The 16,367-nt window shown below is 35.1% G+C and overlaps 1 protein-coding gene across 1 annotated transcript in view; it reads right to left on the reverse strand.

Annotated features, from left to right (window-relative positions):
• The window catches only part of LOC141962301 (sodium channel protein type 1 subunit alpha-like), a 95,019-nt gene that overhangs the window by 13,912 nt on the left and 64,740 nt on the right, over positions 1-16,367 (reverse strand). Inside the window, exon 24 of the mRNA XM_074910267.1 lies at positions 15,627-15,749. Within this exon, the coding sequence (XP_074766368.1) occupies positions 15,627-15,749 (123 nt within the window). The remainder of the gene's footprint in view (positions 1-15,626; positions 15,750-16,367) is intronic.

Here is a 16,367-nt window from a genome sequence, read left to right on the forward strand (position 1 = left end):
TATATTAATAACTGTAGCATTGCACTTTTCTTTTAAATACTTAACATTAGTACATGTAACGAAAGTAAAATAAGTGAGAAAATTAAATTAATTAAAAAATAAAACAAACCCAACAAAACAAAAGAGAAGACCTGGTGGTAGTAAGATGAAGCTTGACAGTGATGTGTTCTATATAAAAAAAAAATGTGTTAAATATAAATACAGACATAATAAAATTATAAAAATGCATCAAATTATAGCTTAAAAATGTTAAAAGAAAAATGGCAACCTTTACATTTGATCAACATAGCTTTGAAATTTAAGCTGAAAACACAAATGCCATGAATCTAGAAACTAAGCTCTACATTTAAAGGATTGTGCAGGAATTAATTACATATCTTTATTGTCATATTGTTCCATGCAAGATTATAACAAAGATTAATTTCTTTGTATAGAAAAGCAAGACAGTTTTGCAATATGTGTCTACTTGAATCAACATAATTTATTTCAAGCTCCAGTCTTATTGTTTCATGTATTGAGTTTAAGTCAGCAATACCCTTCATTTATCTAAAGAAGGACATATATCAAGAACATATTTACAGGTTTTGATTTTGTATTTTAAATTACTTTTGGCCAGTTGCCTTCTCGGCCCCTCACAGGCAAGATGTCAATAATGATTTATGTAGATAAAAAATGTATTTTTCTGATATATACAGTAATCAATCACATGTGTCTGTCAGAGCTATCAAATCTTTTGAGATACTTGCTTAGCTAATAGCTGAGGAATCATTTCTCCTTAAGTATCCAGATGTCATTTACAAGTTATGTTTTATTTTAAATTTTACTTTTTTTCTCTGTAAAACTTCTAGGACCTTGCAGGAAGGTAAAATAAAATATATAGTAGGGATCTGATTCTCAGTAATCCAATTCCTGCAGTAAGACAGGAAGGGATTGGCAGATACTTGGGGTGTATTAAGGTGTCTTAGTCCATCTTAGTTCCCTACTTTCTGCAACATAGAGGGATCTTCCCCACTACCAACATAATTCTGGGCAAGCTCAGAGCTGCTCAGTCTTACTACCTGTATTTCACAGCCTCTTGAAGGCCTTTGGAAGCGGAGTATTGTGGTTGCGTTACTCGTCACTCAGCACCCTCCTCCTCCCAAATGTTATGGCCAGGAATTAGGACCTGTTTAGAGATCTTAGGTAGAAATGTTATTTTCAGGGCATATTTTCTTCTCATTTTAAGGGCCACATCCATTGCCAGACAGTAGAAATGGGACCTATCTGTAAGTGAGGATTATCCTTATCTTTTATAAAACTATGATTTTTTTTTAATTTAGCTTTTCTTGGCAGCTTCTATTTTTGGTGATAAATTTAAAGGAAGCATGCTTGCTTCTTGAGATTTCTATTACAGAAAATGTGAAGTATCTAGGTGATGTTAGCATAAGCTAACCATTTTAAAAAGTGTTTTAAAAGTCTAACAAGGTCCCAGTAATATTCTGAACATAAGAAACCATTTCCAAAGAAGTGAGGGAAATGTTTTTTTACTATCCTGTGGGGAGAAGAAATCTGTTGCTACTTAGCTTGATGGAACTGAGAACAACACAAAAATTAGGAATGCAATGTTTCTGGAATTTACTCCAAGTCTGACCTGATCTATGACAGTGTATTATGCTATCGCTGCTTTGAAATTCTAGGCCAGCTAGTACTTTTTTTATCTTTTTTTTTTTTTTTTTTTGGCTTCACCCATAAAGATGTTCTGGGTGTGTTACACTGATTGAATTCCTCTGTTTCATCTTGGTGAAAAACCTGAAAATAAAAGATGTCAAGAAAGAAAGATGGGGATTTAGTCCTGAAACTAAATAAATTAGGGTTACCTGTGCTCACACAAAGAATGGTTTTGTATGATTTTGAGTGCCTGTAGCAGTTACCTTTTTTAAGAACCCTGAGATCCAGTGGACCACAGCACAGATCCAGAACAGGCAGCAGAATACTAATAGCTACAGTAATTGTTACAACAGTCATGAATTGATTCTAGTTGTAGAAAGAAAGAGTTCTACAAAATGTCATCAGGGTGTCTCGCATCTTTAGGTGAACAGGTCTTGTTACTGAGACCGCCAAAACATCAGCCACATCTTCTTGAATAAGAAGTGAACAGCTTCCAGCAACTGTTCCTACAACAGTTCCAACAACTTATTTCATATAGGTCACTGAAAACCCATCAAATGGTAACAATTTTTGGTCACTACTGACCTGGCCTGGATGCGAACTGGTGACCTAGAGATGAAAGGCTCTGTATCCTATTACCAACCCCTTGAGCTATCCAGTCCCCCTGGAAGGTTTTTTAAGAAAAGAAGAAAAGAAAATTAAAACTTTTAGAAGTTGTTTTCTGTTTGCGTTTTGTTTTTGTTTGATTTTTGGTTTTGTTTTTTTTTTTTTTCCCACCAGTGTTGAGCCTTTGCCCTATCGTATTTGTCATGTAAAACTGCATTTTTACATGCTGGTCAGATGCTCGACTGACTGTAAAGTCCACCTTAGGAAGAAGTCTTTAATTTCTTCAATACACACAGTTGGAGGCAATTGCTTTATCAGTGTTTTTGCCATGTGCTTTTTTGGTATTTGCTTTGGGAATATGTGAGGAACATCAGGATAACCGGAACATTATCTTACATAATATAAATCCAAGATAGCACCCGTTCATACACACCCGACACCTACGCACATAAATTACAGCAAATGGACAGAAAAAAGTGAGAATCAATTGAAAAGTGGATTGAATGCAGAAAAAAAGATAAATTAGTATTTCTTAATGAGTTAAAAATTTAGCATATAAAAATTGTCAGTCTTGCTGAAAAGACTCTGTAGTGGGTTAAAAGTGGCAACTACAGCTCTCATTTTTACTTATTCTTCAAATCTAGATCAGATGTATGCAATTCTAAATGTATTTTTTATTTTAAAAGAGGCTGTTCTTTTGAGCCTATTTTCTGTTATTCCTTGATACAGAATATAATGCCAATAAATTGGAAAAAGATGTTTGCAGAGTTGTTTTGGGTTTTTTTGTTTGTTTGTTTAAATTACCCATGAATTTCCTCAAGGCTGGGATGTTGTTGGTCAGGCTGACTCTGGTGAGCAAGCTGCAAAAGCCTAGGATGATTCTGCTTGTTCACCTTCCTATAGCTTCAGGTAGGTGGAATAGCAGTAAGTGCAAGTGAGAAGCAACACCTGACACCTACAAAAACAAATGGGTTCTAGACTGCTTTACATCTCAGTTGATATTCATCCAGGAAGAAAAAAAAAATGTTGTGGGAAACCATGTCTTCTTTAGAAGAAAGCAGTATTTCATATATATATATATAAATTTTTTTCATGTTGACATTTTCATTACATTTATTTTCCAACATCATATACGTAAAATGAAAGAATTACTGCAGTGCTAATTGTCTGTCTTATCTTCTAGCTGGTATGATAATATGTCAATGCAAATTAGTACTCCAGTTGTTTTTTATTGTTAGTGTATCTTTTTTTTGGACAACTGTCCAAAGAAGACAGCAAAATGGAACTGAAAAAGAAAAATCACTTTTGTACCAGAGCTGTGCATATGTATAAAATAAGGATTGTGCAAAATACAAATTTAGCCTTGCTGTATGAAGAGAATATAAGGAAGCTTTACTAGATTCAGCCTTACTGTGGGACACATACCTGAAACACATAGTAAGCTATAAATATATTATAGTTCCCACAACAAAATAGCTTCAATAGATCTTGGCAGCTCAGCAGCCACAGACTTTCCAGGAATTCCTACACTGGACCTAACTAATAGATGTATCAGGGCCTCCTGAAATCTATATCAAACCAGGAAATATCTTCAGTAGTACTTATCAATTTTTTCTTTAACTTTTGCTTCTTCTGTGAAGAAGTTCCAAACTCTGTCCCTGGTGCAAATGAGGAAGAAGTTACCGTCTTTGGGATGGAAGGGAAGATTATAGGATTATGTCTGGAACATACTTTCTACTTAAAATAGTAAAGTACTTTATTTACCTCCACTCTGGAAGTTGTCAACTTCATAATTTTATGCTTAAACAGGAGAAATTTCCCAAAGATTTGATGTGCCAGATCTCATATCAGAGTCCTTTGAAGGAGTCCATCAAAGGCTGTAGAGGTTATTTAACTGTTACCTCCTTTTTTTTTTTTTTTTTTTCCTGTGGGTAACCATGTAAGATTCACATATACAAGCACAGAAAGCCAAATAATTTTTACTTCACCAGGACCTTTATGGATTAAATCAAACCTTATCTTCTATGTATGCTATATGACCCTAACAAGCATAAGACATGTTCCTCCTGTGCTTAATTACTTTATAGCTAGGAAAGCCTGAGAAAGCCTTTTAGGACTCCAAGGAAGAGAAACAAATTGTGGGCTTGAATACATAAGTCTAAAAAATTAATAGTTTCTTTCTCTTTAAGTGACTGTCTGTATAGACTTTAGATAGTGCTTGTTACAAAAAGCCATTCATCTCTGTCTTAGCAGTACAAAGACTGAAGAGCCAGTTATTCAAAGACAGCATCATGCAGAGAGAGTTTGACAATAGCATACTTACCATAAGTCACATTAGAGCAAAACAGAAAAATTAATTCCTGACTCAAATGAAACACTGAGACAGCCTTGAGCAGGATTTGAAAGTAAGCTATGACAAACATGAGGTAAGAACACCTGGCATAAGATCATGAATCTCCCCTGATCAGCCGGCCAAAGTCCGGATGTACTCAAAGATGCCAGAGAGAGCATTTGCACTGAAAGATGAAGAAATGAGCAAGTAGCCATTGGTTCAGATTCTTGGTCCACCACAGAGGTAAGATTGCTGGAATGAGCAGGTAGGTATTCCACGAGTGGACAGGAATGGAGGCTCAGGTGACATACAAGATGTGAGTTTAGCATGTTATTTTAGTGAAGAACTTTGAGGACATCACACAAGGAAGGCTAGAAGATGCTGAAACCACACTGACTTGACCACGTGTCAGTATCAAGTATCAAGTAACAAACAGATGTATTCTCTCTTGAACTGTGGAGGAGTTGAGGCAAGGGTGGAAAAGGGGACAAGTGGCATTCCTCAGGGGCTGGTGTTGGGACCAGTGCTGTTTAACGTCTTTGTTAGTGACATGGACAGTGAGATTGAATGCGCCCTCAGCAAGTTTGCTGATGACACCAAGCTCTGTTGGTGTGGTTGATACGCTGGAGGGAAGGGATGCCATCTAGAGGGACCTGGACAGGCTTGAGAGGTGGACCCATGCAAACCTCCTGAAGTTGAACAAAGCCAAGTGCAAGCTCCTGCACATGGATCAAGGCAATCCAAAGCACAAATATAGGCTGAGCAAAGAATGGATTGAAAGCAGCCCTGAGGAGAAGGACTTAGAGGTGTTGATTAACAAGAAGCTCAGTATGAGCCAGCAGTATTTGCTCGCAGCTCAGAAAGCAAACAGTATCCCAGGCGGCATCAAAAGAAGCATGTCCAGCAGGTCAAGTAAGGTGATTTTCCACCTCTACTCCTCCCTTGTAAGACCCCAGCTGCAGCACTGTATGTCCAGCTCTGGGCCCCCCAACATAAGAAGGACATGGACCTGCTTGAGTGGGTCCAGAGGAGGCCACGAAGATGACTGGGCGGCTGGAGCACCTTCCCTGTGAGGACAGGCTGAGAGAGTTGGGGTTCTTCAGCCTAGAAAAGAGAAGACTCTGGGGAGACCTTATAGCAGCCTTCCAGTACTTAAAGGGGGCTACAGGAAAGATGGGGAGGGACTCTTCATCAGGGAGTGTAGGGATAGGATGAGGGGTAATGGCTTTAAACTGAAAGAGGGAAGATTTAGATGAGATATAAGGAAGAAATTCTTTACTGTGAGGGTGGTGAGGCCCTGGCAGAGGTTGCCCAGAGAAGCTGTGGCTGCCCCCTCCCTGGCAGTGTTCAAGGCCAGGTTGGATGGGGCTTTGAGCAACTTGGGCTAGTGGAAGGTGTCCCTGCCCACGGCAGGGGGTTGGAACTACATCTTTAAGGTCCCTTCCAACCCAAACCCTTCTATGATTCTATGATTTTAAAACATAAGGAATAGAGTAAATTTCCCAGTCAGGGGATCAAAAGAGGATCTGAGGGAGAACATGAAGAAAGCCCATACCTGAATCAGAAAGATTATCACTGTCTGATAGTCCAAGGCAAGGAATCATTGGAACAAACCTCTGCCTTGAGAATTATTATCCCTTGCTCGTTGCATTCATGAATCAACAGCTAGAAGAGAATCAGTGCATCAGATGATTTATTTGTGTTATGGCAGCATAAACATACCCCTGGACCTTCACAAGCCAAGCACCAACACAGTGAAATCACCTGTCCAGCAGCTTGAATTCAGTGTATGGCTCTTCTTCATGTCCTTAGTTTGATAGCTCTTCCACTATCACTGGATCATCTATCATATGCATACTATGCATTTTTAGTTTACCCATCACGAAGAACAGGCACATGTTCCTATCAGACAAGTCAGAAATATGTAATAGGAACTTCTCTACATGAAAATAATTGTGTTTTCCAAAGACCGGTGCTTACAAAAATAGACAGATGCTTATAAGGTGAAATGCAATCCAAAAAAATTGTTATGCAAACCATATGTAAGAGAGATATACACCTATTCTGCTCTTTTGTGTCCATGAGATAGGGAGGAAGACCCCTACATCAAAGAAGTTTAAACTTAAAAAAAAAAAAAAGAAACCAACCTCCCTCAACCCCTGGATTTTGCTAATTGCATAGCAAAATTAAATCCAAAATATCAATTTCCCTATTGACAAACTCTTTTGAAAGCTAATTAGAAATGCAAAGGTAAGCATATAGAGCAAAAGGTTCCCAAGTATTCTTTAAAGTACCTTCCCCAAAAGTACTTGAACGGCTCCTCAGTTCCCAGTATTGAAATTCATCTCATTACTGTATCTATGAAGAATGGGGAAATTCCTGCAGAGTATCTCTTAGTAAACTTTTCACAGTTTGGAGATCATAGGTGTCTTTGACTTTATAAAATGGCAGTTTCAGTCATTTCACAACTAAAATTTTATACATGAAGATAATCTGGAACCTTGCAGATGTGCAGTGTGATGTAAAACACAACACTAAATTTCTAGAAGAAAAGTACCTTAAGAAATGTGCAATTCCTTCAATTTTCTCATTTCATTTGTCAAGTAAAAAGAGGAAATGCGTGGACCTGTAGGATAATCAGTGGTGATAAAGCCTTAATCAACAAACAAAATCAACAGAAAAATTTGCAGCAAACACAATTTTCATCAATTATGAGATCATCCACCAGTGCAGTGATGAAGTTTGCTATTATTCAGGTTTGTGCAAAGATAAGGGTAGAGGGGATCTTAAACATTTAAATAATTCAGACTAAAATTATTAAATCCTTTAAATATTTCAGTTGGAAGATGCCCAGCTGATGATTACTTTAGTTCATTTTCATCATGAGAGCATCTTGTGATAGGCAGCACTAGGATCATGGTTAGCAATGATCATGTTTATCCCTAAATAAAGTGTAAACAATCTCTAACAAATTAGGCCTGATTCTTTCTCATAGGCAGAGGTTTTTAACTGGGTAGGAGACAGGTTTGAACTTGTGAAACAGTGAATTATAGCTGTTAAAATCAAGTCAAGATTTCTGCTTATATTTTACACCTAATACATTAGTATAAACATGCATGCACAAGAAAACATTTTTCCCTTTTAAAACCTAACATCTAAAAATCAGACTTTGTGCAACTCCTTTCCATCCTAAACAATTTAGAACAAATTATAAAGTTGAAGGGACTGGCACTTGAATGGCCAAATAGAAATTTCATCTGAATTTCTAGTTTTAAAACTCCCTGAAGCTTCAAAATTCAAAGTACTATTTTCTTACTCAGTAAACACGATAAACATGGGAGCAACTTGTTTTCCTAAAATAATAATAATAAACATTTTTAAAAATCACTGAGAAATAATTTATCAATAATCACTGATTTTTTCAAGATATAGTATACATGTAATGTAAACATCTTGTATCAGTAATATAGTAAACACTCTGTGTGTTTACAGTCCCTGCTGGAAAGCAGTGACCATTCTGTTTCTTCAATGTCATCTGAAAGCACCACCATCACTCCTCTTGTCCCTTCCAGCGTGCAACCTGTGAGTGTTTGTTTGTAAGGTGGCAGGGGGCTAAACGTGACAAAAATGGTTGGGGCAGTCCCTTTGTTCTGACCAAATATTAGCAAAAATGCTCTAATAATGGCTTCCTGTTCTCTCTGGTAGTACAAAACAGATGATGAGAACTGCCTTTCTCTGAAATTAGAGGAGCCCCTTCTACAAGTCATAACACAGCAGAAAGGCAGTGGGATTGGAGAAAATGGGTATGTGGCTTAAATCAGGAGAAGCTACATCAGTTGGAAATGTTCCTTTCACAATGGCAACAGAGGTACCTGACCTGTGGATCAGCAGACACAATACAAACACTGTCCAGTGCAGAGGATTAAGACTAATCCTCAGTGGAGGCTTTGGGATCTTTGCCACAGTTGCTTACTGTGAGATTTGGAGGTGCCCATGAAGGAAGACAACGGATGATGCACTACAGGAAAAACATTCCCACACAAGGCAACATGTCTCGCCTGAGTGTATCCATGGAGTTGATGAAAGAGGGATGTAATGTATGGATATATAAGTATTAGAAGTTCTTTATGTTGAAGGGATAAAGTATATGTACATTCCCACAGCAGTAATATAGATGGGGACTTTTATTCAAATATAATAAAGAAAATTCATCACATTTTTCCAACAAGTAATAAAGCATATCTGGCAATGCAACCTAGCAGATAAGGACAGAATGGGGAGGGAGAAAGAGAGGAGAAAGAGAGAGAGAGATTGTGATAATTCTTTTACTTGCCAAAACATACTTTAACTAGACACCTTAAAACTACCTCTTTTCTCACTGAGCATCTTGGAATGATTACACTGCGAAGAAGCATGCTGCATGTGCTTGATGATCAACTATGAACTGACTTTAGAGATAACAGAGGATGGGAATTAAATATTTCTGTGAGAGGAAGTGCAACATACTTGACTTGACCAAATAATGATTCTAGGGAGAAACTATGGTTATTCTAAAAATGTAGATTTATCCAACTTATTCAAACCTTATTTTGTTAAATACTCCTCTCTATTCTATCTTAATGGACTTATGAGAAACCCTCGTAACTTTGTCCCACAAACAGAAATCAGGGAGGTGCACCATGTTTGTATGAATGTGTGATCTGTAATCCACTAATTATGTTCCACTGTTCCAGTATTTACCTCACTGTAAAAAAAATCCCAACCCAAACAACAACAAAAAACCCCAAATCAAAATCAAATACTGCCTCCGCCAAAAACTCATAAAGAAAAAACCCACAAACCTCCCCAAAACCCCTTATATCAAATAAGTATTTCCCATAACACAACTTGCATCCATTGCCTCTTGTTATCACTGTGCACATCTGAGAGGAGTCTGGCTTTGTCTTTTCTCTATCCTCCAACCAAAGTTAGAAGTATCTTATGAATTTTCCCTTTAAGAAGTGCATAGTAAAAGAACTAGAATATTGCCACCTTTGCTACACAGTTTGCCTTAATGCTGTGTGTGTACATTCTTAATGACATGGCCTATGATTATGTAAGTCCAGAATTTAAAACATTTAGAAAAATGTTTGGAAAAGTTAGAAACAAAGGAAAAAATAAACCTGAAATCTTATTCTAGGAAACGAATGCTTATCCTTAATTCAGGATCACTACGAAGTAGCAAATAGGAAGTACACATAAGTAAATTATGATAGTGAGATTAGCATATTATTTAAATCAAGAAAAAACACAGAAGTTTTTTTCATGAAAGAAATGAATGCATTTTGTCAGGGTGTTAGCACTGGCATGGGAAGCACCTCACATGAAACAATTGAAAAAATTTGAGTATGACAAGATTTTCAATTTTTGTGTAAAATGAAGACTGTATTGGGAATACAGGTTGAAGACTATTAGAAAACTACCATTTAAAGCAGCAACTGTAAAGAAAAACTTGGATTTGCCGGAGAGTATGCAAAGAAAACATGGGCAGGTGGAAATAATCAGAGACCTGACAAGAAGGTACAACTAAATCTTAATCTGAACAGTAATGAACAAATAAAGTTGAAGCAAGAGATAAAAGATCTCAGAGGAAAATAAAATTACGCCCTTAACAAGCCAGTTGCAGTCTTTTCTATTTTTTCTTAATTGTTACTGTACAAGTGCAGCTGACTGAAAAAGGCTTCTGATAATATTATCTGCACAGAAAGGAAAGTACGTCCTCAGACACTTAATGCACAAAATATTTTTATAACACTTTGTGCTGGGAAAATTTCATGTTACTGAGTGGTGAGTTTATATCTTGGAATGCTAGAACTGTTAACGGGGAAGTTCGACTAGATAATCTCAGAAGGTCCCTTGTAACTTCAATAATTCTGCAGCTCTGTCCTAGCTTTTATAAGAAAATTTAACTTGGTTAAAGTAGCAACAGAAGCATTTCTTACTCACATAGCAGTCTATTAGAAGCAAGCTACACTGCTGGATTTAACAAAATACTGGAGTTCCTGGAGCACCTTTGATTCCGTTTCTCTCCAGAAATCAAGTATACGATAAAATACTTTTGAAGACAACATAGAAGAAAAGACATAATTTACTGTATGATGAAATAGAATAATTTTCTGCCAAGCAATAAATCACATGGCTGCATTTGTTTGAGAAGGTCTAGTAAATATTGTAAATATACACAAGCATGAAAACAGAGTAATTATTTGATGTGGGAACAATAAATTTCACCAGATGCAGTAAAAAAACCCCTACTTTTTGATCTTCCTGTTACATAAATTAAATGTTATTGAACTTTATATGTTCTTTAACATTTTTAATTAAAATTTAAACTATGTTACATATCTCATTCAAATTTCATTAAATTTTGATGCTAAAAGTAAGGTTTTTCTTCAAGATACAACAAACACAAATCCAGACAAAAATATCAGCAAGAAACTCCTTCAAAAGTTCTCTTCTAATTGTAGAATTACAGTCTAAGAAAATTCTCAAAATACTAAGATACTTCCTGTATGATTATGAACATCTATATAGAGAGTCTTCTTACATCAAAGTTTGCACATTTTTTAATTGTCTTTCAGGAGACATAACTCTTCTAATAGATTTTCCTTAAAACTCAAAGGTAATGAATACGATAACAGTCCTTAAAAATCCTTCAAAGCACATATCTTTTGATCAAAAAGATATATTCCTCTATATTTAAGAGAAGCTTGCAGAAGATAGTGAATACACTTTCTTGAGAGTTAATACATAATTCTTAACTGTGAGATAAGATGCTAAATTTAGTGAATGCTGTGTCTGCATTCACTGCACTAATGATACCCTCCTGCACTTCCTTGCGAGGGTTGTAGTCTAAGAACTGGATTTTTCTAAGGATCTGATAGTGAACATGAATTGTTTATATCACTGACATGTCTCCTGCAGGACATTACTAAATTCCAAGAAAGATACTACAAAAATAATACTTTTATTCACATTTTATAAAAATTACAAAAGCTAGTTTCCAACAAAGAAGACTGAATACAGATTATAAGAAAGGATTATATATGTTATATGATGTCTTGTGTTATCTATATACACTTGGAGTGATTTACTTAATGTAACATATGGGGGGTAAAAATCATGCAAAAAATTTAAACTGCAGTTATATAAATATCTATAGTTGTGACTATTCAGATTATAGTGTTTTGGTGTGTGCTTAGTATATATTACAAGTAATGTTCAAAACTTTCTATGGGATATTTTTGAATGTATGTAGCTGTAAATTGAGTAACAGTCTAAAGCACAGATCTTTCCAAAACAATGTAGAAACCAGATTGAAAATTTTAAAGAAAGCCATTTTTTATCTGTTAAAAAAGCATCTAAAATCTAAAAATAGCTGAGGTACCTTTCCGCTGCAAAAGGGTCTTAAGTAAATTTAAATAGCAATACTGACTTTCTCGAAAGTTTTCATGTTGTTTTTGTAACATCAGAAATTTCTAAGGATTATTACCAAAGATTTAAAGCAACTGAAAAGGGGGTGTAAAATGAATACATATAAGCTAGTTTTGATGCTACTGGGATTCTCATATGAGATTTTCACTCCTTCTAACCCTAAATACACAATGTAGTTATTAGTCACACTGTAATCCTCAAGGGTAAAAAAGGGGGAAATACTGTACCCATAATACAGATAAGGGGATGAACCAGTAGTCCACCCCATCCAAGCTGAAGAAGGGTTATCCTATATGAAATAGAAATATATAGCCTGTTATTAGTTGTGAATCTGTAATGACAGACACTTGATGTTATGTTTTATAACTTAGCCATATGAGAAATGTTTCTTTCCTACTACTGAAGTTTGGAGTACTCTTGAAAGTACCTCATTAATGCTTTCCTGGTAAGGGAATCTAAGGAGTAGGCATTGAATTTTAGAGGATATTTAAGACATCAAATACACTAATTTTGTTTTACAATTTATGAAATTGGACTGGAAATTTGAAATACAGTAAATGTTTAAAGCCATCAGCCAGAAATATGCATAAGGCATGCAAAACTGAAAGTGCAAGTGGATTTCAGATTGTTTGCTGCCTTCTACTATTTCTCTAATAAATCAAGCACGGCATGACATGCTTTATTTTGTGAAATTAGACACAAATGCATGCTTTATTGTCACTTAATTCTCTAACTCAGCAAAGCAATATATACTCATTATTCTACATTTATAAGTAGCATACCAATTCAGAACTAGCGCAAAAGCATTATATTGCAAGTACTAAAACGCTAAACAAAAAGCAACGGGTATATTCAAATCTCAGTTTGCAGATACTTCTGCATAGTACATCCACTGAGATGAGAATATAAACCCTACGACAGAAATTTAAATTAAATTAAAGCAGTTATTTACTTTGCCTTCCAGCATCTGGGTGGAGTCGGTTTTGAGATTCAGTATAGAAAGTGCTAAAATTTCTCCAAATTCAGTATACTAGCAGATATTTTAAATGCTTTTAATATGGCAAAAATAATTTCTGTGCTCAAGGCAAGCACAGGCTATGGACCACATGTACCCTATTTTGGTGCATATATATTATGAAAAGAAATTTAACCGATTTATGAAATAGCATAATTACAAAATTAAGTTGTAACTACGGAGTATAACTGTAGACTCATAAGAATATAACTTAAGAAGTGAAATATGCTTCATATTTAGGGATAACAGAACAGTTATTAGGATTCACTATGTAAAATGACTTCCAATTGACCAGAATGGTACACTTATCTTGTGTCTGATTGATCTTAAAGTAGTTGAAAATTTAGCAGATTATTTTACAAAACGGTGCAGAGCATTTTACATACAGGGACTTTTGTGGAATACACATGTTCTCTTAAATTTTCAAGGCAAAATTTGCATAGTGTTGAACACAGAGGTAAACATTAAAATTATAAATACATGCTGATTAAAAACTCAGCTTATTTTCTCCGAGCTCAGCGTACGTATAGGCAATATAAGAAAGCAAAGAGGTTTGGTTTATTTTTGCTTTGTGTTGACAGATAAAGGAATCTGTTTTTACAGATTTTTATTAAGTGAACTCAGTTTCTGAGAAGACTGTAATTTGACTGTAGTCTTAGCATGAGCTGGTCAATTATTTATTATTTGAATCTTTTTACTGTTCGTGAGTCATTCATAAAGTAATGCTACTATCTGTCAATGAGCTGTTGTGAATACTTGCCAAGTGCTCTGGAAAAAACATTTTCGGAATGCATGTAACTAATAGTAAAGATAAGGCATATACAGTTGGCCAGTCAAATTTGCTAAGTGACTGAAATCAGGTACTTCATTATCATTAATATTGGAGGACAGAGCTGAAACCTTTTTTGCTTTTCCAGGTTCGTTTGTGATTCCTACACAGTAAATTTCTCATTAATTATTCATGTTGTGTATCTGAAATTCTAACATATGATTGGGCTTCTGGCATAGTCTCATAGTTACTCAGTGAGAAATAGGGGAAAGCAGTAAATTTCAAAAAACAGGTACTTTTCTTTGAGCATGAATATCCTAAATCTTTTAACTGGAAAATTTACTAAGGCAATGTGAGGATACAGAAAAATGGAATAAAACATTTGGCAATCAATTTTGACATTATATTTCTAGAAATTATTTGTTTTTTCCAACTTCACCTAAAGAGCTGCATTTCTTGTCCCTGTGTAACTTCTCTACTGGTCCTCCTGCAGTTGACCAGAACATTGTTGGAAAAGTAAAGCTGACAGCAATTTCCCGACATTTCTCTGCACAAAACCACATTTATCTGAATGTTCATGAACAGTAAGTACAAAAAAAGACAAAGAGAAAATGGCTAAATCAGTCATTCCAAACTTAAATAAAAATTTGTACATACTGTAGTACTTGACCAGCTCTTACCCTGCTGAATATCAATTCGTGAATTTGAAATTATGAGAAAACTGTTATAAGTCAATTTGCTATATGAAACTGAAATTTATTAATCTAGTAATCATTGGTTAGCAATATTTTTTTCTGATGCATTCTGAAGTAGAAATATGTAGCCTGACTAATACAATTTAAGGAACAAAATTCTAAGCCCCAATCTGAGTTGATTAAGCTTAGATTTGTAAAGTTGTTCATTCCAGGCTATTCCACTGGTTTATAATTGTCTTGAAATTCATTAGCATATTGTTTCATCTTATGTTTCCATGAAGTAGCAAAAAGCATTCTCTCAAAACATATTTCAATCACATGCATATAGAGTTAGTTTGTATTCAGTGGCTTTAAGGAACAGAAGGTATAAACAAATGAAAAAATAAGTTAAAATGCTTTCTTGAGTGAGATGAATAGTAAGCAGGGCCTCTTAAATTACTCAGAATAAGAAATAGCCTTATATACATTGTACTGAATACTGAATAGATTTGTTGAAATAAAAACATTTACCTTACAAAAATAATAACAGAGAAATCATATAACTCGATTCTGTGTTTTTAAAGTCAGCCAAACTCAGAAATAGATTTAAACCACTAGCGGGTATGAATATATCTCTAGTACCATCTAGTGAAATTTAGCGAGGTTAGACCAGAGGTGGTTTATCAAATACAAAGAAAAATTAAGGATTTCAACTGGTAACAGAAAATATCTTTAGTTACTAATGCTAAATTATATTCCTGTATAAATATTGTGATATGTTTATCAGTAAAAAGATCAATAAAATCTTCTTACATTTTATTAACTATTAAGAGTCTGTTAAGAGAATTCATAGTTGGTAGTTTCAAAGCCTTATATGGAAAACTCCTGAGATTGGCTAGAAAGTAAAGTAACCTTAATGAATGTAACTTCTATGTGATACTGCATATGGATTTAGGTGAACTGATGAAGCATTTTGCTTTCTGTTAGTAAAAGATATGCAATAGATAAAAGGATAGTGCAGCCTTTCTGCGTGGAATTGTCATTCCTTATTCTGCATGCATGGATTCTTTCTATGCATGCATAGTTTCAGATTCTTTCATGTTGTCTTACCCTCATGCCTTCAAATCGTGACAAAGCTCTTAGAGGTCTCAAAGCTCTTAGTGTCCTAAGGGACTTAATGGCACCAAGTTCAGAGTAACCCAATGCATTTGCTGTTAAGCTAACCAAAGACACCTATATGAAAACAAGAAAGTAAAAATTATTATATTGTACATACTACTTTACATACCATAGATGTGAGATATAAACTTCTTTAGAAGAATCTAATTTTGGACCACTTTCTTTGGGAATAGGAAGTCTTTTAAATTAAAAACAAACAAACAAAAAAACCAAACCAAAACAACAACAAAAAGAAGCAGTAATATGAAAGAAGAGTAGGATAGGGAAATAAACAAAAATTTCATAAGGTAACAATATCTGAAAACATTAATATTGCTGAATTCCATATTTTGCTAGTGATTTGAGGGGGTTTAAAACCACAAAAAGCAAATTAAATTAATATCTCCTTTTCACCAATTTAATTATTGCTTTCATTTTTTCTTTGTTTTACAGTGCTGTTGGGATCAGTAATTATAGTTGATAATGCTCATTTGATTGCCCACAACTGATAGAGAAATGACTGAAGCATGTTTTGAGTTAACAGACGGGTCACAGAAGCAACATTGCTCCTCTGGAAATTGGTAGAAAGGATTAATTTATCTATATTCAGTTACACTGACTAATCCTTTTGCCTGGCTGATGAATTTATGTGCTCTACAGGCTGACAGTAACCTGGATTGTGCTGTTTCTTAA

This window comes from Athene noctua, chromosome 7 (genome assembly GCF_965140245.1).
Source record: "Athene noctua chromosome 7, bAthNoc1.hap1.1, whole genome shotgun sequence".
Lineage (NCBI taxonomy): Eukaryota > Metazoa > Chordata > Aves > Strigiformes > Strigidae > Athene > Athene noctua.